Source organism: Dendrobates tinctorius, unplaced genomic scaffold (genome assembly GCF_039654945.1).
Source record: "Dendrobates tinctorius isolate UK_male_01 unplaced genomic scaffold, ASM3965494v1 ptg000027l, whole genome shotgun sequence".
Classification (NCBI taxonomy): Eukaryota; Metazoa; Chordata; class Amphibia; order Anura; family Dendrobatidae; genus Dendrobates; species Dendrobates tinctorius.
Genome location: NW_027361695.1, coordinates 17,196,387 through 17,224,354, shown reverse-complemented (window position 1 = coordinate 17,224,354; position 27,968 = coordinate 17,196,387). Strand labels below are relative to the sequence as shown.

At 42.6% G+C, this 27,968-nt stretch overlaps 1 protein-coding gene across 2 annotated transcripts in view; it reads right to left on the bottom strand.

Moving 5' to 3' along the window:
• The window catches only part of CFAP20DC (CFAP20 domain containing), a 459,179-nt gene that overhangs the window by 264,630 nt on the left and 166,581 nt on the right, over nucleotides 1-27,968 (bottom strand). For both annotated transcript variants that reach the window (XM_073569809.1, XM_073569810.1), the window contains exon 7: nucleotides 8,513-8,666. In XM_073569809.1, coding sequence (XP_073425910.1) covers nucleotides 8,513-8,666 — 154 coding nt within the window. The remainder of the gene's footprint in view (nucleotides 1-8,512; nucleotides 8,667-27,968) is intronic.

Sequence of the window (27,968 nt, the reverse complement as noted above, 5' to 3'; positions counted from 1 at the left end):
CTGCGAAATGAATGAAAGCTGCCTCTGCAGCCTCCCTGCCTGACTGAAGATTAACTCATTAGCGTGGGAACGTTTCTGAACATTTTCCCACACTGTCAGTTCACCGCGGGTCAGGCGAGGAGTCTGCGCAGCCTCAGTGACTACCGCTGACATCACTTAGGCTGCGCAGACTCCCTGCCTGACCCGCGATGAACTGACAACGTCGGAAAATGTGCAGAAACTTTCCCGCGCTAATGAGTTCATCTCCGGTCAGGCGGGGAGGCTGCGCAGGCAGCTTTTCCTTCATTCCTCCGTGGTTTACAGCCAGGCCGGTCGCATTAGCACCGCTCCCGGTTGTAAACTATTTAACCCCTTGAGATGGATTGGAGCGTGGGACATGGTCCGAGTGCTATGCAATTTTTTTCTCGCATAGCACACATCCGTATTTCTCTCTAGTGTGGCTCCGACCTAACTCTTTCAATAAAAGTATTGGAAAAAAGCCATTATTGGCTCTTACAAATCAGAATTCAAGCCGAGTTCACTTTATTTGCCCGGATTCTAAATAGAGTAAAGCACATTACTGCCGAAGTCCTAAGTCTTCAATTTCTTTAAAATTACCATGCGCAGTTTGTAATCATAAAAAGTACAGTATGTCATAGATTTCAACTTTAATTGACAGACATATGCAAGGAAAAGGTGATAAATAGGTTGGCGTTTTTCTATTATGTTTCTGGTATACACGTACTGAAATCTTTTTATTTATAAATCTGTCACAAATCTTTAATCTTCCCTGGAAGATTTTTTTTTTTTGCAAGATACAAATGGCATTTCATTATTCTCAGCAAAACTTTTTTTTTGTCTTCTCACATATTTGTCTTTTGTCAACTTTTTCCGGTTTTTTGTTGTTTTTCAAATTTTAGTTTTAACTTTCCTAAAACTGTATAATTTATTTAGTCTTCCGCTAAGCAGGATTGTGCTAAGCACTCGACACATTAACTCAAAATGAAATGTGTAAAGTAATTAAGATATTTGCATAACCTCTTTATGGATGTCATAAATTAAACGTTACCATTGTTCTGGAAACAAAAAAGTACACAATAAAAACAAACCGAGCTTTTGTTTCATTTCATTACGCTCAAAGCTTTTATGGAAAATAGAGAGGTTTGATAAGAGTATAATTATAATAAGTAAGAAAATATAGTTTTCCCTTACACAAAAAAAAAACCTTAGAAAAATATTCTAAAATGCTCAAAAAATTAGTGTGGCTGAAATTTTGCCACTGGAAACCCAGCTTCATTTTTTTAATGTCGTAATGGATTTTTTTTAAGGGAGCCTCTCATGTCCTGAAACACTATTTACCTGCAGATATAGGGGAAATTAGCAGGTTAGTGTTAAAACCCTGTGAAGTTGGTTTACTGGGGCAGCAGCTGCAGGGAGAAAATGAAGGTTTATTCTCCCTGTAGCTGCTGGTTTCCAGTCATTGGGGCAGTGCAGAGGGCAGATACAGTCACTGCTCACTGTAAAGTGAGAACACTGGATTATCTCTGCGCTGTTTTGATTGACAGCCTGCTCTGCACACAAGCTGTCAATCACAGTATTGGTGAGTGATTCCAGTGCTCTCATTTTGTAAGGCTCATACACACGTCAGTGAATTGCTCATATGATAAAATCGGTCCCAGTTTCATCGGTGTTTTTGATCAGAGTTGGGTCACAGTTTGATCAGTAAAAAAAAAAGTTTCTCCGCCTTCTCCTATCAGTCTCTGAACAATGAACAGCACTCGGATGGCATCCAAGTGCTGCCTGTTTTTTGCTCAGACCCATAGACTTTCATTGCTGAGTTTGATCCGACCCTTGGATCAACATTAGATTAGATGTGTCTTCATGATTTTGCCTGGACCCATCGGTCTGCAAAAATACATGGACATGTGACCAGCCTCATAGACTGTCATAGGTTCGAGTTCGAATCATAGAAGCATCTCTATACGCAAAACGGCTGTCGCCTGACACGCAGCACCTGCTTCCTCTCCCTGACCCCATGCTTCTAAACGGACTTTAATAAATATTTTTATACAGTAGTGCCGCCTTGTATTTTAAAGAAGCAGCTTTAGTGTACTGACACCTCCCCAGTGCACTTCCAGTTTGCTTTGTCTACAGCTTATAGGTTAGATTTTTCATGACTGGCACACCTGATCCTTATAAAAAAATATATATAATATAATTGGGTGACAGGCATCTATAAAGACATATCACTGCATCTATATGTAAAAAAAATACCGCCTGCAGCCACCACTAGAGGGAGCATAGGAGCCTGCAACATAAGCTCTTAAGCTCCCTCTAGTGGTAGCGATAGGTAGTCACAATTTTATATTTCAGATCTGCATCCATGCAGCAAATTTAGAGCTTTGTATCAGCAAAATGGAGCTTTCACCACTGTAAATATTTATCAGAAATTGATCTGCACCGAATTTTATGCCTAAAGTGTGCAAGGGTGGGCATTCATTTTAACGCTGCAGTTTTGCATGGCTTAAAGCAATCTGGTTCGCTTAAATGGCCGTTTTATACGATTCATTGGCTTCACAGCTTATAATTAAAGGGAAATTTATTTAACTATGCCCTTGAAGTCCAAAAGATTATCAGGGACCAACCTCATTACAGTAATTTGTGATCTCAGGCGGCGAACGGGACCATAAGATGGAAACTGTATCAGAGGAAAAGTTAAAACAAAGTTTTATTAATTCCAGTGCCGTTGTTCTATGTAATTGTTTTGAGGGTTTTTTCAGATAACAATGTATAGCCCTTATATTATATATTCAAATCTCGCAGCCTCAGACGCAGCGATAGCGATCTGGGTTCCTTAGAAGATCGGATTTTGTGGATTTAATGAAGCGTGACGGGAGCTGTAATTTTATTGGGAAGGTTAGCTTGTTTCTTATAATTGAACGAAAAAAAAAAATGAATTATAAAAACTACTTGTATATGGCGTAATACAAGAATATACGTTAAAAATGTTCTTACGGGTCCATTAAACCCAACATACAAATTGGTTCCCGTAAAACAGCTTATACTATCGTCCCCTGTTCAGTGGTGCTCTTTCTGTAGCTTTTGAGAAAGTAAATGTTGCTGAATAATTGTTGATTTTATAGGAAAAGTAAATATCAGAGAACATCTCACAACTTGTATTACACTCCAGAGCTGGATTTATAATTACACAGGCTTTGGAGCTAAAAATCTTCCAGCATCTCCTGTTGGGTCCAGGTGAGCAGCTGTTATGCAGAACAGACAGATGATGGTGGTGCAGCAGGGAGAGCCAGATAAAACAATAGAAGCTGTTGCAGCAGAACAGCAGAAGGAGGAGTGAGCAGAACATGAAGGAACCAAAATAGTTGAGTTGCACACAATATTGAGAAGTATAAATGGCTGTCAGTCAAGCAGAGTAAGGTGGGGCCGGGACAGCTTGGGAGACACAGACTTGGGAAGTGCTTTGACATGCCCAGAGCACTTAAAGGGAATCTGTCAACAGTTTTTTGTCCACCTTATCTGAGAGCAGTATAATGTAAAGACAATGTGTCACTTACTGGGCTGCTTGCTACAGTTTTGATAAAAATCACAGTTTTATCAGCAGGATATAATCACTAGTGGACTAGTAAAAATTCTGCCATCCAGTCCTCCATAGTCATGTGCTCTTGTCAACATGACTGTGATGACACCGTGCTTTTTCTTAATTATGCCAGATGCATTATTCAGTAGGCCCAGGGACAGCTATTGTTCATATAAGCCTGAACATTAACTCTTGTAGGTCGAAATGGTGTTTGTTGATTTGTTGAATGGCTGCTGATTACCTATTGTATCCGCCCCTACAGCTTATTGTTCTGTTAACCTTGGGGAACAAAGTCACAGGTTAATTGAACAATAGATGTTTGCTAATTTGGATAATGTCTGCTGACTACCTATTGTATCAGTCCATGCAGCTTGTTTTTCTGCAAACATCGAAGGGCAAAATATGCAAGTGAACTAAACACTCAAGCAATGAGAGATGATCTCCTCCTACCATCCCCAAACCTGTGGATAATGGCCTGAAGGACAGCTGTGGCTGTAAAAGGGACATTTCTGCTTCTCCAGTGAGACTCTAGAGGACAGCAGCCAAGGTACTATGGCTCCAACCAGAGGAATACAGATTTGATCCACTACCCATCACTGAACCTATGGAGACGTTTGGAGAACCCAGGTTGAGACAATCAGGTCACCTGGACCTGTACCTCAATGGACTCTGTCAGCTACCTAAGCTTGCCACTACCTCTTCTGTTATGAATGGGTCACGGAGGAGAAAAAAGAAAAACAAGCTAAGTCACAGAAAATCAGAGAGGTTGGTAACTATGCAGATTGCAGATCCCTGATCCTACCACACAACTAGCAGCAGCCGTGGAGCGTACCTACGATGTTCCTAGATGCTTCATCACAGCCGGAGGACTAAATAAGCCTGAAGCAAGAAAAGTGGAAAACTAACTGCCCCAGAGCAGACCCCAAAGGAATAGACAGCCCCCACACAAGTATTGACGGTGAAACAAGATGAAGGCACAAACACAGGCAGGAAAACAGGCTGAGCAAACAATGGGGCCCAAACTATCTAGAGAGGAAAGGAAAGGAAAGACACTGTCTGCAACCTGCAAAAACCCTACAAAAATAGTGTCCAACACTTCTGATAGCAAAATTAACCCTGAAGTCACTAGACTTCTCCCACTATATCAGCACTCTGAAATATTCTGAGACAGAGCAAAAAGAGACCAAACTAGTAAGGGACAAAAAGCAAATTGGCAAAATACTGATAGATAAGAGTGGAAATTCAGCACAGCCCCCAGCTGGGGCTGGCTGACCACACCAAAAAACTGAATAGACCAACAAAATCAAGTGTGAACATTAGCAGAAAAGCTTAGCTTTAGATGACTGGAACAGAGCTGAACACCAAGAGCTGACAAGCCAGAAGGAATCACCAGCAACTGAATAGGGCGTCGGCTGTCTTAAATCCAATCTGAGACTCCCGAGGTCCAATCGTCATCCTCATTCTCAGGTGGCAGATCTCCACCGATCAAATCAGCCTCACTACCTCCTGTTACCACCAGAGGGAGTCTGGAAGGAGAACTCACAACTGGTGAACCAGAGAATGAACTCACAACACTCTTCACTGTGGGTGTCCGACAAAAGTGGGGTGCCACTGCTTGTGGTAGTTGGACCTGGATGCCCAAAATCGCAAATGTTCTAATTTCCAGCAAACCAGTGGTAGGGTGAGACACTGCTATTTGCACCATCTTGTGTACTTGCTGTGACTGTACTGTATGTTATTGACTGTTAGTCATCCAATAAAGTATCATCACACTTTGTTACCCTCACCCTGTGTTGTCTGAGTAGTATTCTGCCACTGGGGAGGACAGGCCTTGGTCCATACGGTCTTCCTAAAGACAGCCTGGCCCGTGGATTAGAACACCCATTGACCCTCGAGTCTCCACACTTGGTGGCAGCGGTGGGATACTATTCAGCCCCGCTGATCCGGGGGAGTTGCAGTGAACTGGTGTTTGTAGACATCGTCCAAGGGTTCCTCAAGCAGGGAGACAGATAGACAGACCCATCTCCACCATTGATTGTCAGTTTTCTGAGTACACTGTGCACAGGCAGAAAACTGCCAATCAGTGATTAGGGAAGGGCTATACAGGGCTCAGCATTTGGAGATCTATAGCAGATAAAACAGGGATTTTATCAAAATTACAGCAAGCAGCCCAGTAAGTGACACATCCCTGGAATTGAAGTCTCTGTCCTTACATCATGGTTCTCTCAGATGGGGTAGCAAAAACCTGGTGACATATTCCTTTTATGACTCATTTGCATATAAATTAAAACAGTTATATTCAACTAAAGGGAATTAACAGATTGCACAATTGACATTATCTTTCAGATTGGAACATGACCATATTAACAGTTTCGGACGGAAGACTGTTCTTACAGATTACCTTAACTACTGTCTCTATATAGTTACTAACAGAATCTGCATTGATGAAAAAAAAAGTATGCATGTAGTAAAAAAAAAAATCTGAGTATTAGCATGTGTAACAGTAATAGGTGAGAAGATGCTTTGAGCCTCATCGGGGATGCACCACAATTACTACCAAGATAACTGTAGGCAGGTGACTAATTATAATTCCAAGTACATACATCACATCACTATATTCACTCACCTAAAACAACACAAAAGTATCACAGATTAAGTGTGAACGTATTGTCATATTTGTCACCACAGGCGAAACGTCTCTGGAGGTCTATTTTAGTAGATGTGTCTGAAGGCATGTGATTCAATTTTTCACACTTTATATACGGTATATCATATATTTACACATTTGTCATAGTTATGTGTTTTCTTTAAGAAAAACTATTATTTTCTACTGAGTCATTGGTCATCTAGATTGGATCGGGATTGTACTGATCTGTCAGAGAACAAGGCCTAGGTGATTCAGTAGAAGGCAGTGCTGCTTGTGGCCATCTTGTTATGGGATCTGTTCTTATTACTTCTTTAGGTTACTATGGTAGGTGGACATGATGTTTTTGGACAAGTCTTTTGGAGTTCAGAAAGCACTCAAAAAATGGTGAATGCCTTGTGAGCTTTTTCTTCCATTTCAGGTTTTGAAAAAATGCCAGGTGGGAGGAAAGAAAATGCATGTCACTTCTTTTAAGAGGATACTGGTGGAAAATAGTCCAAATTAATCACCGTCCAATAAATATACTGTGAAAAAAACATCTTAGGGAAAAAAAGATTCTAAACACACTTGAGAAACTCTTCAGAGCCGCTTAAGGAAACAAAAAAAATTACTCCAAAAACTCCTCAAAGAAGAAGTGTTTCCTGAAGTGGCTATCCAAAACTGGCTGTGCACACATAGCGTTTTTTGACATGGGCGCAGCCGCCAAATTTTCCAAGGCGATACCACCTCAAGAAAAAGCCAGTGACTTTTTTCCTGAAGTGGCTCTTACTGCAGCCTTGCTGTATTTTTCATGGCATCGTTTTCCTTGGTCTTCCTTAAGTGAGGCTGAGAAGTGGTGTGGAAAAATTTTCAGGACCTTTTTATAAGTAATATGTTAGGTTAGGGGTTGACTTGTTTCTTCTTTCAAACAACCTATGAAACCTTCTTTCAACTTTCAAACATCCTATGCAACCTTCTTTCCACCTTCAAACAACCTATGAAACCTTCTTTCCACCTTCAAACAACCTATGAAACCTTCTTTCCACCTTCAAACAACCTATGCAACCTTCTTTCAACCTTCAAACAATCTATGAAACCTTCTTTCAACCTTCAAACAATCTATGAAACCTTCTTTCAACCTTCAAACAACCTATGAAACCTTCTTTCCACCTTCAAACAACCTATGCAACCTTCTTTCAACCTTCAAATAATCTGTGCAACCTTCTTTCCACCTTCAAACATCCTATGCAACCTTCTTTCAACCTTCAAACAATCTATGAAACCTTCTTTCAACCTTCAAACAATCTATGAAACCTTCTTTCAACCTTCAAACAATCTATGAAACCTTCTTTCAACCTTCAAACAATCTATGAAACCTTCTTTCCACCTTCAAACAACCTATGCAACCTTCTTTCAACCTTCCAACAATCTATGCAACCTTCTTTCAACCTTCCAACAACCTATGCAACCTTCTTTCAACGTTCAATCTATGCAAACTTCTTTCAACTTTCAAACAATCTATGAAACTTTCTTTCAACCTTCAAACAATCTATGCAACCTTCTTTCAACCTTCAAACATCCTATGCAACCTTCTTTCAACCTTCAAACAATCTATGAAACCTTCTTTCAACCTTCAAACAATCTATGAAACCTTCTTTCAACCTTCAAACATCCTATGCAACCTTCTTTACACCTTCAAGCAATCTATGAAACCTTCTTTCAAACTTCAAACAACCTATGCAACCTTCTTTCCACCTTCAAGCAAAATATGAAACCTTATTTCAACCTTCTTTCAACCTATGAAACTATTAAAGTTGGCTATGCCACTCTTCAATATGCGAGTGCTGAAAATTCCTAGCTGGTTCCCCGCGATAACAAGTCATATGACCTCATTACATTTGACCCACTGTTGCACTTTTTGTTTGCAGCACATGTACAAGCTTCTACATGTCATGGTAAGACTGGAATGTGTGTAATACTAGATGATGCCATGTGATATAATGTTTACGGAGCTATGCGTGTACAAATTATTTAAATTCTATAATACAAACCTTATAGTAAATGTTATAGATTTGATGTTATGTATGTCCTGTTCATCAGCATGCGTGCAATGTATGCCACTGCCGAGATAGCATTGCTTTTACGCTGATCCTGAAGACTCCATACTATGAATCTACTTATGCTCTGAACCAATAAACACAAACACTATCTTATAAACTGTGAAATCCAGCATGGCTATGAGATAAACCAGTAAGAACATCTGTAGAACATATACGTTTGGTAATTTATAGACAATAATCAGGTTTACAAACCTTGTTTCCCTGTTTCCTGGGGCTTTAGCTTCATGGTATAAATCTTCCTCAGTTTACAGTTGGCCGAAACAGTAATGCCGTCCAACGACTGGAAAACGGCACTTCTAAAAATCCCACTCGTGAAGGCAACGAGATCGATACAGATATTGCACCACTGTGAGAGAAGATTCATCTTGTTACATGCTGGATTATACAGGTATCGAGCATATTCATATACAGGTATTGCATCAAGCCAAATTATTAATTACAGCCATCTCTAATATTGGAGTTTCCTTTTTAACATGAGGTCATTATCTCTCTTGCTATCGTGATCAATTGGCTTTCCGATCCTCCTGAGTGGCCAGTCTAATCATACAGTGTTGGGTGACTGGGGCTTATATTGGCATCTATTAGGACATACAGACTTGTAGGCCATAAACGCACGGCATGCATGCCGGAAGCGGAGCATTTAAGAATTTTACTGGCATGAATGGTCTCGTCGTTGGATGGAATTTGACGCAGATGCTGAGAAGGGCAGTTTTTCCATCACTGGGTGACATTCACTATACAGTCAAAATGTCTCCTCTTTTTCATGCCACCAGCCACCAGGTCACAGCAGTTACATTTCCCCCTTTTTCATCAATAGTTATTATGGTGGTCCTCTGACTGTCATTGTTAGGGCTCATTCAGATGTCAGTTTTTTTCACGGACTGAGCTTCATCAGTGTTTCTGATCAGAGTTTCAGCAGATTGTTATCACAGCGTGGTCCGAATTTCACTAGTTTTTGGCTGGTGAGAAAAAAAAATGTTTCTCCAGCTTCTCCTATCAACCAGTTTAGGAAAAACGGACCACACATTGGTGGCCAACAAGTGCTTTCCAATTTTTTCATGGTGCACCATGTAGTCTATGCGACTTGTGTAGCATGACCTCTATCATTCATTTTGACTGCATCGTGCTGCTATAACTTTTTAACAATCTGGCAGGAGAAGATGGAGATATAAATATTCGATTGATTTAGGAGAAAATCTTGTTAAATTACAGGAACACTCAAGGTCTTCTGACCTGAACTCAACAGCCTCATACATGTCTCTGTGTCAGGAGACCTGTGGCCACATACAGACGCGATGCGTCAGCACGCTGCGACTAATGAACACGTGAATGTACTTTTTTCAACATTTTTGATCTTTTTTTTCACTTTTTCAGCATTTTTTAGCCTTCTTTTATTTCCTGAGCATTTTTTCAACATTTTTGACACCTTGTCAACAATTTTGGCACCTTTTTTAGTGGCATTTTCCTGTAATTTCTTTTTTTTTTTAACTCAATTCTACAAATAAAAAAATTCCTAGTAGGTTATCAAGTGAAAACTCTGGCAAAACACTCAAAAATGCCCAGGTATCTTATGGGTGTCTTTTGAGCCTTCCCATTGACTTGTATAGTAGAGTGGAAAAGTCCTGAAGTATGGTCAGGTCACTTCTTTGGAAACCTGAAGTGGGTGAAGGACGCTCAAAAAACTGAATATATGAGCAGCAAGTCGTTTTTACATAGAAATGCGTATGTTCATTTTTTTAGAGCGTTTCTTGTTAGCGCTTTTTCAGGTGGTTTTCGGAGCAGGTTCCACCAGAAAAAGACCCTGTGTGTGCACATACTCTTAGTGTTCCTTTAATAAATCCATATTTGTTCGATGCTCTGTTGAATCTTTTATCTCATTCCCCATTTTGCACAAACAAGCAGAACGGCAGCAGCTATGAGCCCTAATGAAGATTTAAACCAATTAATCACTTTTTCTGGAGCGATTGATCAAGCTTTATTCACATATTGCATGAATGATTTATTCTCTGATGGAGACTGTGTAATTGAACTACATATTCAGATACGATTTAATTTATTGTTCATTAAAGTGTACTTTTGTTTTTAAACATTGGTACCGGGTGACACCAGACCCGACTAATTTAAATTACATTGAGGCAAAATAGATTTATTCCTTTTTATTTCAAATTAATAACAACCTCCGTGGAACAACTTTATGAATAATAATTTTATCAGCATATTTCCCCCTTCCCCCTAGCTCCGGCACAGACTGTGTCTACGCGGAAACCTCGAATTTTCTTCAGACTTATTTACAAGACAAATGTTTAGAATGTAAGTGTTGCCGTCTCGAAACAGTTTGAGAGTATTTGCATTTAATTAGTTGCCTTCTGATCTGAAAAAAAGTTTTATAATGGAAATAGTTCTTTGAGTTTAGTCCTTCTCAATTTCTTATTTCAGAGGTGAGAATTGATGTGTGGGACATGCCTAGACTCAGGAGTCTTAGGTTATGTGCACAGAGAGTATTTTTTAGGAGGCTTTGGAGAAGAAGCCGAGTGAAAACTTCCCAAATCCTCCTAAAAACCTCAAAACTCTTCAAAAATTTGGAGGTTCTGCTCAGTTTCGGCTCTAAAACCTCAGCAAAAAGACTCTGTGTGCACATCTCCTAATGGTGTCTTGTGATTATCATAGTAAACTCTTCTTTGGACCCGATGACTGGTGTGGGCCTTGAACATCAGCAACCCTTTTACATATCTCTTCCATACATCTCTGAACTAATCTCCTGACACCTCTCCAGGCGTAATCTCCGGTAATCACAAGAACTCCGTTGTTGCTCTTTTCTTTTTCTCACACACCCATCTCCGAAATTTCACCTTTGTACGTTACATTAACGTCGACTGAACCGGCCTATTTCGACAGGTTCAGACGACAGTCTAATGCAAATGGGATCTGGAATGTCCGAGTTTGGACTGACGGGTCTTTTGTTATCCAGGAGAAAAGCTGCGTCCAGAGATGTCTGACAGTGTCTTTTTCATAGAGAACACGGAAGAGCTAAGCCGAGCGAGTGCTCCTGCGTAGGTGGAAGTCATAGGAGATGGCTACCAGCTGAACGATGCACCAAACTATTATACGGTTGGCAGCTTTATAAAATGCAAGGGGGTCTTACTTCCCCCGCACTATGCCGCTTGTGATCCCAACCAGTCACACTATCATCCATCTTTGAAACCTTCAATTGTAAACCCCAAACACAGCTCCTCCAAAAAGCCAACAACCAATAACTACCATGTGGTCACTGCATTGTCATAAGAGCATCTTCTACCGTTACCTATTGTTTACTTGCCACTTTTCCTTGTAGATTGTAAACCCTCATGGGCAGGATCCTCTCTCCCTATGTACAATTGTGTCACGCATTTTCAGTTCTTGTTTTCAACTTTATGTCATATAATTATTAGATCAGAACGGATACTTTTGTGCAACCCTGGTCCATGGTGCTCTTTGGTCGTGGACAGGAGGTGCAAGAATTTTCTGATGTTCCGGGTTCCCCGGCACAGCGTTTGATTCACCGGACTGATGTCACCCGTGCGCCACACAGATGACGTCTCGCCAGCCTGGATAATTATAAGCCGAGCCTGGGATCCTAACGGGAAAGGAACTACCCATTCACGGACAGAGCGCACTGACCTGGACCGTGGTTGAATGAATCGGTAGAGTTGAGCGACTTTTGCTTTTTTAGGGTCGCGTTTCGTTTCGTGAAACCCGACTTTTCCAAAAGTCGGGTCGACAATCTGAAATATAATCCTTCAAGGGTTCTCAAGTAAACTCATATATTTTATACCCTAAAATGATACTTTATTAATTAAAAACCACAAGTGTGGTATACACCAGAAAAAATGTGACAGAAAATGAAAAATAAAAATAAAACAAAAGTGTTCAAACAAAGCCCATACTAAGGTGACACCTTAGGGTCCCTAATTCATTGCTGAGCTGTACCCTGCCTGGCTGCGGAGGTTGGCACCCTAGGGGGAACGTTGTGGCGCCCCCGCTCACGATGGCTATCCCTGGGGGCCCTAATAAACCCTACAGCCACTAGTGGTTCCTTCTACCCGATAATAAGGGAACCCCTACTTCTAAATAGAGATCAAACCTGCTCTATAGAGGACCCTGCGTCCCAAAATAAGAGGTTAAAAATAAATTTAGAACACACATGGCATTAGGTGGTCATTTTTATATCCCACAAACAAGCAGACAGCCGTAAGGCAAAACAATGGGATGAAACAATTCAGATAATGCCTAAATCTTGTACACAAAAGATTTATAACCAAGAAAGGCACGTATTACATTGACTCAATAATAAGCCATGGCCAACAATAAGGCCATCAACAGTATCCCATTGTTAAGGTAAGGGGAACGCAGAGCTGCAAAAGCGGTACTTATCTGCGTTTTTCACCACCTGCCATCCAGTAGTTAATGCCTCAACGCGTTTCGCCTTCTAAAGCTCATCAGGAGGCCTGATGCTACGATAATTTGTGTCCCATAAAGGTGCAAATAGCTTACCGATGTCCAAAACTGTTCCACTCTTTAAGCCTGCCGCGCAGAGCCTAAGCTCCGCCCACTCACATCCCATGACATCTCTGAGCGCCACCCATTTGCTGTTGCTCCAATCAGCTATCGGATCTCTCATGCAGCGTCATGATGACCAATCAAGTGTCCCCACACAGAGGGCTCCCCAGCTCTCTCCAATCGTCAGGGCTTAGACTAACCACCGCACCTGACGTACACACAGCGTCGCTGCTGACTCACCAATCACATATCCTTAGACAGAACGTCCCACGGCAACCACCAATCAGTGCACCTCAGACATATTGTCAGTTCTGAGTAATGTCCCCATGTACACAGTAGACGCTCCATAGACAGGGCATACATGCCCACATCAAAATAATAGACACACAATCTCATGCCTGACAGTCTCATCAGATATGTTACCTATATTACATTAGCGTTTTTACTCAGTATGAAAATCGCATCCTACCCTTCATCAATGTGAACAGGCGTCCATATGTAACTGCCTCATCATATGTAATCAACATATGACCTATAATCCCATACTGATTACAATGTGATACCTAAAATACAATCATACTTTGCGCAGAGCTAGACACACATAAATCGCATCATAATCTTCAACAATGTGAACAGGCGTCGATATGTAACTGCCTCATCATATGTAATCAATCATAGGTCACTTCAATATTATAAACGCAACTGCCCTACCAAAGTCATGTACTGAGGACCTTATTTAGATGCAAACGGGGTTACGATAAACTTGCTCCGAAATCATTTATGGAGTGAATATATAGCTACGACAGTAAAGAGGGAGATTCTATATAAATTCAATATTCTACGCCAATGCATAGAGATTCCACTCTAGCCGGGAACCAACAAAAACAAAACCCAGAAGGAGACCATTGTGTTTGGAGGAGAGGAGAAGTGGTGGCACTGTCTTATCTCTCTATGGTACAGGTTCATAGACGATGTCTTTATGATATGGACAGGGGATGAAAATCAGTTTGAAGAATTTGTGAGAGAATTGAACCAAAATAATGTTAACTTGAGATTTACCTCTGAAATTCAGAAAACCGAAATACCATTTCTGGATATTAAAATCAAAAAAGATCGGATGGGAGGTATTTCTACCAGTATATTTCGGAAACCGACGAGTACTAATAGTTTATTACATTGGCAGAGCCACCATCCAGTCCCCCTCAAGAGAGGCATCCTGAAGGGACAGTTCCTGCGATTGAGGAGGAACTGTTCCAGGAATGATTTGTTCCAAAAACAGGCGGGGGACATGTTCTGTCGTTTTAAGGACAAGGGGTATCCGCAACATGTTCTGGACACTGCCTATGATTTTGCAAGAAAAGCAGACAGGGGTAAATTGCTGCAGAAACGTGAGATTGAAGACTCTACAGAATTAATAAGAGTGATTGGTACATTTGACGTCAACCATCAGGAGGTCAGGAAGGTTCTGTCTAAGCATTGGGATGTTCTCAGGTTGGATCCAGATTTGAAAAATATAATTGGTGAGCGTCCCAACATTACCTTCAGAAAGGGTAGATCAATTAGGGATATGTTAGTCCATAGCCAATACAGGAGACCATTGGCAGGTGACACCTGGCTAGACAGGAGACCATGTGGTTTTTTTAAATGCGGGGACTGTAGTTTTTGCAAATATATGAGACCGGGGAAGTCTTTTTGTAGTGCAAGCACTGGTAAGATGTTTTTTCAACGTGGCTTCTCAAATTGCAAAACTACAGGGGTCATTTACTTGGCCACATGTTCATGTCCCAAAAATTATGTAGGAAAGACGAGGAGAGAATTCAGAAGAAGAGTGGGAGAACATCTTGGTGATATCAGACACAAAAGAGAAACCCCGCTTGCTAAGCACATGTGGATGTGTCATAAAGGTGACCCCGGTGACATAAAATTCTGTGTGATAGAGATAGTCAATGTTAACCCAAGAGGAGGAAATTTCGATAAGGTGATTCTTAGGAGAGAATGTGAATGGATATTCAGGATGGGGTCACTTGAGCCGAGGGGGCTGAATGAGCAAATGTCATATGCCTGTTTTTTATGAGCCACAATTGAATAATATGTTTCCTTTTTGGGGATACCGGCCTTCTGGGTTTTGTTTTTGTTGGTTCCCGGCTAGAGTGGAATCTCTATGCATTGGCGTAGAATATTGAATTTATATAGAATCTCCCTCTTTACTGTCGTAGCTATATATTCACTCCATAAATGATTTCTGAGCAAGTTTATCGTAACCCCGTTTGCATCTAAATAAGGTCCTCAGTACATGACTTTGGTAGGGCAGTTGCGTTTATAATATTGAAGTGACCTATGATTGATTACATATGATGAGGCAGTTACATATCGACGCCTGTTCACATTGTTGAAGATTATGATGCGATTTATGTGTGTCTAGCTCTGCGCAAAGTATGGTTGTATTTTAGGTATCACATTGTAATCAGTATGGGATTATAGGTCATATGTTGATTACATATGATGAGGCAGTTACATATGGACGCCTGTTCACATTGATGAAGGGTAGGATGCGATTTTCATACTGAGTAAAAACGCTAATGTAATATAGGTAACATATCTGATGAGACTGTCAGGCATGAGATTGTGTGTCTATTATTTTGATGTGGGCATGTATGCCCTGTCTATGGAGCGTCTACTGTGTACATGGGGACATTACTCAGAACTGACAATATGTCTGAGGTGCACTGATTGGTGGTTGCCGTGGGACGTTCTGTCTAAGGATATGCGATTGGTGAGTCAGCAGCGACGCTGTGTGTACGTCAGGTGCGGTGGTTAGTCTAAGCCCTGACGATTGGAGAGAGCTGGGGAGCCCTCTGTGTGGGGACACTTGATTGGTCATCATGACGCTGTATGAGAGATCCGATAGCTGATTGGAGCAACAGTAAATGGGTGGCGCTCAGAGATGTCATGGGATGTGAGTGGGCGGAGCTTAGGCTCTGCGCGGCAGGCTTAAAGAGTGGAACAGTTTTGGACATGGTAAGCTATTTGCACCTTTATGGGACACAAATTATCGTAGCATCAGGCCTCCTGATGAGCTTTAGAAGGCGAAACGCGTTGAGGCATTAACTACTGGATGGCAGGTGGTGAAAAACGCAGATAAGTACCGCTTTTGCAGCTCTGCGTTCCCCTTACCTTAACAATGGGATACTGTTGATGGCCTTATTGTTGGCCATGGCTTATTATTGAGTCAATGTAATACGTGCCTTTCTTGGTTATAAATCTTTTGTGTACAAGATTTAGGCATTATCTGAATTGTTTCATCCCATTGTTTTGCCTTACGGCTGTCTGCTTGTTTGTGGGATATAAAAATGACCACCTAATGCCATGTGTGTTCTAAATTTATTTTTAACCTCTTATTTTGGGACACAGGGTCCTCTATAGAGCAGGTTTGATCTCTGTTTAGAAGTAGGGGTTCCCTTATTATCGGGTAGAAGGAACCACTAGTGGCTGTAGGGTTTATTAGGGCCCCCAGGGATAGCCATCGTGAGCGGGGGCGCCACAACGTTCCCCCTAGGGTGCCAACCTCCGCAGCCAGGCAGGGTACAGCTCAGCAACGAATTAGGGACCCTAAGGTGTCACCTTAGTATGGGATTTGTTTGAACACTTTTGTTTTATTTTTATTTTTCATTTTCTGTCACATTTTTTCTGGTGTATACCACACTTGTGGTTTTTAATTAATAAAGTATCATTTTAGGGTATAAAATATATGAGTTTACTTGAGAACCCTTGAAGGATTATATTTCAGATTGTTAATATTCGAATCCGGGATGGCTAGTTTCCTTGCAGGTCCTATTAATTCAGAATTGTGGATAGAAGATGCTAATCAGGCATTCAACATAGCAGGGTCATCTGAGAGTAACACTGGCCCATTGGCTCTTAAGAATTTGTTTAATGAAGTATATGGAGGTTATAAAGAGTTTTTGAAATCTTGGTGGGAACTTAGGACACTGGAAAATTATATAAAAAATCGGATAATTCCAAGAGGTTTGAGGATAAACATTAACCCCTCCCCTAGAATCTCCTCACCTGATTTTATGAATGTGTGGATGAAAGAATCCATCGAGTCATCCCTTAGATTTATGCAAATTTTGTTGGCAGAAGAAAGAAAGGTGTTTGAGAGGGCTACTGGGGAGTTGAACAAGTTGATTGAACGAGTCCTGAAGTTTAAAGGGGATCCCGATTTTAATAGAAGGGAGGGAGTATTACAAACCTCTGTTGAGAGGTATCAGGCCCTGCTAAAAGAGCGAAAGCATCTCCAGTTCCAGAGAGATCTGAGGGACTTTAGTGATAATCAGGTGTTCAACTACCAGAAAGAAAGACAGTCTGAGGCCTCGTCATCTGATATTGATACCTCCGATACAGAAAGGACGGAGAGGGCACCAGGGGGTATACATCAGTACAGAGATACGCTGTCGAAACAGAGATGGCAAGGTGGGAGGGGCAGATCCATGAGAAAAGGAAGAGGGCCCCACAGGGGAGGTTTACGCATGTCAACTCCCTTCTTGGGCTCCAATTCGGTATCTGGTTCTGGTTGTGCTCAACCTTATACTTCAACTGTCTCCTCTTCCTCTTCCTCTTTTTTGGAACAAGGTGCGAGGTCGGGTTACCAATTAAGAACTCGGTTCAACCAATAAAAGGCCAGATTTTGAACCTGTCCTCGCACATCCTTACTAGGGATGAGCAGAGTGTCCTCTCTAGAGGCTTAAATTTTGTGCCAGTGAACAGGTTTAATTGTTTTGAATGGGTCAAAGATTTGAATTTGTTTTGCAGAAAACTCAAGTGGAAAAAGTTTTTTAGACACAATAGTCGTGAGGCCTGTAGACAACAGGGCCTTAATGAGGAAGACATTGAAGGATATGAGGTGCTCATTGGACTTTTGAATGAAAATGATAGAGCTCCCACTGCTGGGAAGGGTCCCTTTACTACTTTAAGAAATAAAAGTGAAAAGATGCCACCTTTAGGTGATATGGTAAATATTGATATCTTTGCCAGTTTGGTGGAGAGGGACCTTAAGAAATTAACAGGACCAGAGTGGGAAAAGAATGATAATCTACTGGCCAGTGAGCGGGCAGCACTTGAGGCCTTAAAGAAAAATGATCAAATAGTGGTGAAACCCTCTGATAAAGGGGGCAATATGGTAATTTTGAACCACATTGAATATCGTCAAATGTGTTATGCTATACTGCAGGACAACTCAACATATGAGGTGTTAAAAGAGAATCCCATGGTCTCCTTTAAAGAGGAGCTGCAGCTAATTCTTGATGGGGCCTTAGCAGAGGGTGTGGTCTCAAAAATAGAATATGATTTCATTCTTCCGAAGTTCCCACTGGTGGCCACGTTTTATGCATTACCAAAGATACATAAGGGCCTGAATCCCTTGAAGGGGAGGCCGATTGTATCAGGTGTGGACTCGTTGACCCAAAATAGCGGTCTGTATATCGACCAGATATTACGCCCTTTTGTGGTCTCTATACCGTCATACTTGAGGGATTCATCAGATCTATTGTTAAAATTAGAAGGCGTACATCTGGAAGGGAATGCTTGGTTGGCTTCCATCGATATAGAAGCACTCTACAGTAATATACCACATGATGTAGGCATTAAAGGTGTGGAATACTTTCTTAGTCAGAGGTCAACAGCATGCAGAGGGCATAACCTTTTCCTGTCCTCTCTTTTGCGGTATATATTGACTCACAACGCATTTTGTTTTGATGGCAAATTCTACCACCAGCTCAGGGGCACTGCGATGGGGTGCCCCTGTGCCCCTTCGTATGCAAATTTGTTCCTGGGCTGGTGGGAGGAGACCATTGTGTTTGGAGGAGAGGAGAAGTGGTGGCACTGTCTTATCTCTCTATGGTACAGGTTCATAGACGATGTCTTTATGATATGGACAGTGGATAAAGATCAGTTTGAAGAATTTGTGAGAGAATTGAACCAAAATAATGTTAACTTGAGATTTACCTCTGAAATTCAGAAAACCGAAATACCATTTCTGGATATTAAAATCAAAAAAGATCGGATGGGAGGTATTTCTACCAGTATATTTCGGAAACCGACGAGTACTAATAGTTTATTACATTGGCAGAGCCACCATCCAGTCCCCCTCAAGAGAGGCATCCCGAAGGGACAGTTCCTGCGATTGAGGAGGAACTGTTCCAGGAATGATTTGTTCCAAAAACAGGCGGGGGACATGTTCTGTCGTTTTAAGGACAAGGGGTATCCGCAACATGTTCTGGACACTGCCTATGATTTTGCAAGAAAAGCAGACAGGGGTAAATTGCTGCAGAAACGTGAGATTGAAGACTCTACAGAATTAATAAGAGTGATTGGTACATTTGACGTCAACCATCAGGAGGTCAGGAAGGTTCTGTCTAAGCATTGGGATGTTCTCAGGTTGGATCCAGATTTGAAAAATATAATTGGTGAGCGTCCCAACATTACCTTCAGAAAGGGTAGATCAATTAGGGATATGTTAGTCCATAGCCAATACAGGAGACCATTGGCAGGTGGCACCTGGCTAGACAGGAGACCATGTGGTTTTTTTAAATGCGGGGACTGTAGTTTTTGCAAATATATGAGACCGGGGAAGTCTTTTTGTAGTGCAAGCACTGGTAAGATGTTTTTTCAACGTGGCTTCTCAAATTGCAAAACTACAGGGGTCATTTACTTGGCCACATGTTCATGTCCCAAAAATTATGTAGGAAAGACGAGGAGAGAATTCAGAAGAAGAGTGGGAGAACATCTTGGTGATATCAGACACAAAAGAGAAACCCCGCTTGCTAAGCACATGTGGATGTGTCATAAAGGTGACCCCGGTGACATAAAATTCTGTGTGATAGAGATAGTCAATGTTAACCCAAGAGGAGGAAATTTCGATAAGGTGATTCTTAGGAGAGAATGTGAATGGATATTCAGGATGGGGTCACTTGAGCCGAGAGGGCTGAATGAGCAAATGTCATATGCCTGTTTTTTATGAGCCACAATTGAATAATATGTTTCCTTTTTGGGGATACCGGCCTTCTGGGTTTTGTTTTTGTTGGTTCCCGGCTAGAGTGGAATCTCTATGCATTGGCGTAGAATATTGAATTTATATAGAATCTCCCTCTTTACTGTCGTAGCTATATATTCACTCCATAAATGATTTCTGAGCAAGTTTATCGTAACCCCGTTTGCATCTAAATAAGGTCCTCAGTACATGACTTTGGTAGGGCAGTTGCGTTTATAATATTGAAGTGACCTATGATTGATTACATATGATGAGGCAGTTACATATCGACGCCTGTTCACATTGTTGAAGATTATGATGCGATTTATGTGTGTCTAGCTCTGCGCAAAGTATGATTGTATTTTAGGTATCACATTGTAATCAGTATGGGATTATAGGTCATATGTTGATTACATATGATGAGGCAGTTACATATGGACGCCTGTTCACATTGATGAAGGGTAGGATGCGATTTTCATACTGAGTAAAAACGCTAATGTAATATAGGTAACATATCTGATGAGACTGTCAGGCATGAGATTGTGTGTCTATTATTTTGATGTGGGCATGTATGCCCTGTCTATGGAGCGTCTACTGTGTACATGGGGACATTACTCAGAACTGACAATATGTCTGAGGTGCACTGATTGGTGGTTGCCGTGGGACGTTCTGTCTAAGGATATGCGATTGGTGAGTCAGCAGCGACGCTGTGTGTACGTCAGGTGCGGTGGTTAGTCTAAGCCCTGACGATTGGAGAGAGCTGGGGAGCCCTCTGTGTGGGGACACTTGATTGGTCATCATGACGCTGCATGAGAGATCCGATAGCTGATTGGAGCAACAGTAAATGGGTGGCGCTCAGAGATGTCATGGGATGTGAGTGGGCGGAGCTTAGGCTCTGCGCGGCAGGCTTAAAGAGTGGAACAGTTTTGGACATCGGTAAGCTATTTGCACCTTTATGGGACACAAATTATCGTAGCATCAGGCCTCCTGATGAGCTTTAGAAGGCGAAACGCGGTGAGGCATTAACTACTGGATGGCAGGTGGTGAAAAACGCAGATAAGTACCGCTTTTGCAGCTCTGCGTTCCCCTTACCTTAACAATGGGATACTGTTGATGGCCTTATTGTTGGCCATGGCTTATTATTGAGTCAATGTAATACGTGCCTTTCTTGGTTATAAATCTTTTGTGTACAAGATTTAGGCATTATCTGAATTGTTTCATCCCATTGTTTTGCCTTACGGCTGTCTGCTTGTTTGTGGGATATAAAAATGACCACCTAATGCCATGTGTGTTCTAAATTTATTTTTAACCTCTTATTTTGGGACACAGGGTCCTCTATAGAGCAGGTTTGATCTCTGTTTAGAAGTAGGGGTTCCCTTATTATTGGGTAGAAGGAACCACTAGTGGCTGTAGGGTTTATTAGGGCCCCCAGGGATAGCCATCGTGAGCGGGGGCGCCACAACGTTCCCCCTAGGGTGCCAACCTCCGCAGCCAGGCAGGGTACAGCTCAGCAATGAATTAGGGACCCTAAGGTGTCACCTTAGTATGGGCTTTGTTTGAACACTTTTGTTTTATTTTTATTTTTCATTTTCTGTCACATTTTTTCTGGTGTATACCACACTTGTGGTTTTTAATTAATAAAGTATCATTTTAGGGTATAAAATATATGAGTTTCCAAAAGTCGGGTCGAGCAAGATCGTCCGATTATAGGGAAAAGTCGAGGTCGTCCCGAAATACGAAACCCAATGTAAGTCAATGGGGAATAAAAGTCGGCAGTGAGAGGAGGACAGGAAACACACCTACAGTGCCCATTTGAATGCCAAAAGCATCAATTCTTCTTACTTAAGCTTGTCAACCTTAATTAACTTCATAATACAAGTTACGCACTGAAAAATGGGGGTTATTTGGCTAAATTTGTGGGGGGGGAGGGCTGGCTGCAGGTTTTCATGTGCCCTGGGCGAAAGAGCGCCCCTTTAACACATACCACAACTCATCATGCTCCGATACGGCAGAGAAATAGCGGTATAGTACAATGAAAAATACCTCACTTTTTACATCTCATGACGAGGCCCATCTATTTCTCCATACAAAATCATTGGTCCCATATAATGTTTGAAACAGTATATGATGAGCTCCACATAATGCTACAGTATATGTTGGTCCCCATGGATGAAGCTCCACTGTCTTATGGGCCCAAATAATGCTCCAAACATAATGGGCCCCATTTCTACTGCTCTAGTGTATAATGGGCCCTGTAAATGCTGCTCCAGTGTCTGATGTCCACCTTTGGAATGTTCCAGTGTATGGTGGGCCCCATCTATCATTCTCCAGAGTATAGTGCTCCCCAAAAATTGCTGTCCCAACATAGAAAACAATCAAATAAGTCTCCTCGCTAGGGAGTCCCTGTACTTGTCTGGACAGGTGCTGTAGCTTGCTTAACAGCTCGCCAGCCGTTCTCACGCCCAGTATGGATTGCACGTGATTGCACAAAGGTTAGAAAGGGTACCGTATCCCTGGATAACATGTATGGATAGCGTACACATTCAAAATATATGTCTATACAGCATGAGGCAGGCTCAGACGGTGTTAGGCCCAGTATGGATTGCACGTCATTGCACAAAGGTTAGAAGGGGTACCGTATCCCCGGATAACATGTATGGATAGCGTACACATTCAAAATATATGTCTATACAGCATGAGGCAGGCTCAGACGGTGTTAGGCCCAGTATGGATTGCACGTCATTGCACAAAGGTTAGAAAGGGTACCGTATCCCTGGATAACATGTATGGATAGCGTACACATTCAAAATATATGTCTATACAGCATGAGGCAGGCTCAGACGGTGTTAGGCCCAGTATGGATTGCACGTCATTGCACAAAGGTTAGAAGGGGTACCGTATCCTCGGATAACATGTATGGATAGCATACACATTCAAAATATATGTCTATACAGCATGAGGCAGGCTCAGACGGTGTTAGGCCCAGTATAGATTGCACGTCATTGCACAAAGGTTAGAAGGGGTACCGTATCCCCGGATAACATGTATGGATAGCGTACACATTCAAAATATATGTCTATACAGCATGAGGCAGGCTCAGACGGTGTTAGGCCCAGTATGGATTGCACGTCATTGCACAAAGGTTAGAAGGGGTACCGTATCCCCGGATAACATGTATGGATAGTGTACACATTCAAAATATATGTCTATACAGCATGAGGCAGGCTCAGACGGTGTTAGGCCCAGTATGGATTGCACGTCATTGCACAAAGGTTAGAAGGGGTACCGTATCCCCGGATAACATGTATGGATAGTGTACACATTCAAAATATATGTCTATACAGCATGAGGCAGGCTCAGACGGTGTTAGGCCCAGTATGGATTGCACGTCATTGCACAAAGGTTAGAAGGGGTACCGTATCCCCGGATAACATGTATGGATAGCGTACACATTCAAAATATATGTCTATACAGCATGAGGCAGGCTCAGACGGTGTTAGGCCCAGTATGGATTGCACGTCATTGCACAAAGGTTAGAAAGGGTACCGTATCCCTGGATAACATGTATGGATAGCGTACACATTCAAAATATATGTCTATACAGCATGAGGCAGGCTCAGACGGTGTTAGGCCCAGTATGGATTGCACGTCATTGCACAAAGGTTAGAAGGGGTACCGTATCCCCGGATAACATGTATGGATAGCGTACACATTCAAAATATATGTCTATACAGCATGAGGCAGGCTCAGACGGTGTTAGGCCCAGTATAGATTGCACGTCATTGCACAAAGGTTAGAAGGGGTACCGTATCCCCGGATAACATGTATGGATAGCGTACACATTCAAAATATATGTCTATACAGCATGAGGCAGGCTCAGACGGTGTGAGGCCCAGTATGGATTGCACGTCATTGCACAAAGGTTAGAAAGGGTACCGTATCCCTGGATAACATGTATGGATAGCGTACACATTCAAAATATATGTCTATACAGCATGAGGCAGGCTCAGACGGTATTAGGCCCAGTATGGATTGCACGTCATTGCACAAAGGTTAGAAGGGGTACCGTATCCCCGGATAACATGTATGGATAGCGTACACATTCAAAATATATGTCTATACAGCATGAGGCAGGCTCAGACGGTGTTAGGCCCAGTATGGATTGCACGTCATTGCACAAAGGTTAGAAGGGGTACCGTATCCACGGATAACATGTATGGATAGTGTACACATTCAAAATATATGTCTATACAGCACGAGGCAGGCTCAGACGGTGTTAGGCCCAGTATGGATTGCACGTCATTGCACAAAGGTAAGAAGGGGTACCGTATCCCCGGATAACATGTATGGATAGCGTACACATTCAAAATATATGTCTATACAGCATGAGGCAGGCTCAGACGGTGTTAGGCCCAGTATGGATTGCACGTCATTGCACAAAGGTTAGAAAGGGTACCGTATCCCTGGATAAGATGTATGGATAGCGTACACATTCAAAATATATGTCTATACAGCATGAGGCAGGCTCAGACGGTGTTAGGCCCAGTATGGATTGCACGTCATTGCACAAAGGTTAGAAAAGGTACCGTATCCCTGGATAACATGTATGGATAGCGTACACATTCAAAATATATGTCTATACAGCATGAGGCAGGCTCAGACGGTGTTAGGCCCAGTATGGATTGCACGTCATTGCACAAAGGTTAGAAAGGGTACCGTATCCCCGGATAACATGTATGGATAGTGTACACATTCAAAATATATGTCTATACAGCATGAGGCAGGCTCAGACGGTGTTAGGCCCAGTATGGATTGCACGTCATTGCACAAAGGTTAGAAGGGGTACCGTATCCCCGGATAACATGTATGGATAGCGTACACATTCAAAATATATGTCTATACAGCATGAGGCAGGCTCAGACGGTGTTAGGCCCAGTATGGATTGCACGTCATTGCACAAAGGTTAGAAGGGGTACCGTATCCCCGGATAACATGTATGGATAGTGTACACATTCAAAATATATGTCTATACAGCATGAGGCAGGCTCAGACGGTGTTAGGCCCAGTATGGATTGCACGTCATTGCACAAAGGTTAGAAAGGGTACCGTATCCCTGGATAACATGTATGGATAGCGTACACATTCAAAATATATGTCTATACAGCATGAGGCAGGCTCAGACGGTGTTAGGCCCAGTATGGATTGCACGTCATTGCACAAAGGTTAGAAGGGGTACCGTATCCCCGGATAACATGTATGGATAGCGTACACATTCAAAATATATGTCTATACAGCATGAGGCAGGCTCAGACGGTGTTAGGCCCAGTATGGATTGCACGTCATTGCACAAAGGTTAGAAGGGGTACCGTATCCCCGGATAACATGTATGGATAGCGTACACATTCAAAATATATGTCTATACAGCATGAGGCAGGCTCAGACGGTGTTAGGCCCAGTATGGATTGCACGTCATTGCACAAAGGTTAGAAAGTGTACCGTATCCCTGGATAACATTTATGGATAGCGTACACATTCAAAATATATGTCTATACAGCATGAGGCAGGCTCAGACGGTGTTAGGCCCAGTATGGATTGCATGTCATTGCACAAAGGTTAGAAGGGGTACCGTATCCCCGGATAACATGTATGGATAGCGTACACATTCAAAATATATGTCTATACAGCATGAGGCAGGCTCAGACGGTGTTAGGCCCAGTATGGATTGCACGTCATTGCACAAAGGTTAGAAGGGGTACCGTATCCCCGGATAACATGTATGGATAGCGTACACATTCAAAATATATGTCTATACAGCATGAGGCAGGCTCAGACGGTGTTAGGCCCAGTATGGATTGCACGTCATTGCACAAAGGTTAGAAGGGGTACCGTATCCCCGGATAACATGTATGGATAGTGTACACATTCAAAATATATGTCTATACAGCATGAGGCAGGCTCAGACGGTGTTAGGCCCAGTATGGATTGCACGTCATTGCACAAAGGTTAGAAAGGGTACCGTATCCCTGGATAACATGTATGGATAGCGTACACATTCAAAATATATGTCTATACAGCATGAGGCAGGCTCAGACGGTGTTAGGCCCAGTATGGATTGCACGTCATTGCACAAAGGTTAGAAGGGGTACCGTATCCCCGGATAACATGTATGGATAGCGTACACATTCAAAATATATGTCTATACAGCATGAGGCAGGCTCAGACGGTGTTAGGCCCAGTATGGATTGCACGTCATTGCACAAAGGTTAGAAGGGGTACCGTATCCCCGGATAACATGTATGGATAGCGTACACATTCAAAATATATGTCTATACAGCATGAGGCAGGCTCAGACGGTGTTAGGCCCAGTATGGATTGCACGTCATTGCACAAAGGTTAGAAAGTGTACCGTATCCCTGGATAACATTTATGGATAGCGTACACATTCAAAATATATGTCTATACAGCATGAGGCAGGCTCAGACGGTGTTAGGCCCAGTATGGATTGCATGTCATTGCACAAAGGTTAGAAGGGGTACCGTATCCCCGGATAACATGTATGGATAGCGTACACATTCAAAATATATGTCTATACAGCATGAGGCAGGCTCAGACGGTGTTAGGCCCAGTATGGATTGCACGTCATTGCACAAAGGTTAGAAGGGGTACCGTATCCCCGGATAACATGTATGGATAGCGTACACATTCAAAATATATGTCTATACAGCATGAGGCAGGCTCAGACGGTGTTAGGCCCAGTATGGATTGCATGTCATTGCACAAAGGTTAGAAAGGGTACCGTATCCCTGGATAACATGTATGGATAGCGTACACATTCAAAATATATGTCTATACAGCATGAGGCAGGCTCAGACGGTGTTAGGCCCAGTATGGATTGCACGTCATTGCACAAAGGTTAGAAGGGGTACCGTATCCCCGGATAACATGTATGGATAGCGTACACATTCAAAATATATGTCTCAGGAGGCAGGCTCAGACGGTGTCAGGCACAGTATGGATTTGACGGCCCAGATTACACAGCGGAGGAGCAGGGAGAGGTAAAGATTGCAAATGCTGGGGCCCTGGCCAAGCAAGGGGGGCCCACTCATGGGCGTCGGTACTGGCACTGGGCCCCTCATAGTACAGCGGTGTGTCTGACGGCGGATGTGCACCACCGCCGTCAGAGACACTTGATTGCACTATGAGGGACCCTGTGCCAGTGCCCGCGCCCAAGAGTCGGCCTACCCACCTGTCCAGGGCAACGGCACTCGCACGGTGTCGTGCGCTAGGTGGTGACCCCGGCCATGGGGGGGGAGGCAGCACAGTTAGGGAGTTTTAGAAAGTGGCATATGTTGATGTTGGACATTCAACTGATGCAAAAGGCGAAATAGGTGAAGTACCAGGAAGAGGTGGACCAAAGCAAGCCATTTTTCTGTCACCCTATGTGTCATCAGGGGAAGGTGGGACAAAATCCTTGGAAACCCATGCGTGGTTCATTTTAATGAAGGTTAGATCATCCACATTTTGGGTTGACAGACGGGTCCTTTTTTCTGTCAGGATTGATCCAGCTGCACTGAAGACTCTTTCCGATAGCACACTTGCAGCTGGGCAAGCGAGCTCCTGTAAGGCATATTGGGCCAATTCAGGCCAGGTGTCCAGTTTAGCGGCCCAATAGTCAAAGGGGAATGACCTGTGTGGGAGAACATCGATATGGGAGGAAAAGTAGTTTGTAACCATAGTTGACAACTGCTGTCTCCTGTCACTTTCCATCGATGCAGTATTACCAGTTGTGTGAGCGGTATTTGAAAAATCAGTCCACAACATTGTCATGAAACCCCTGTCTCCAACGCCACTTCTGCTGTGTGCACCACGAACACCTCTGCCAAGCTGCCCCCGGCCCGTACGGCTCGTGTGAGAACCATCACCGCTGCTGTGTGCTGGGAATGCCTCAAGCAACCGATTTACCAGAGTTGCTTGTTTATTAGCCAATATTAGGTCAAGGTTCTCCTGTGGCATGATGTTTTGTAATTTGCCTTTATAGCGTGGATCCAGGATGCTGGCCAACCAGTAGTCGTCATCGTTCATCAT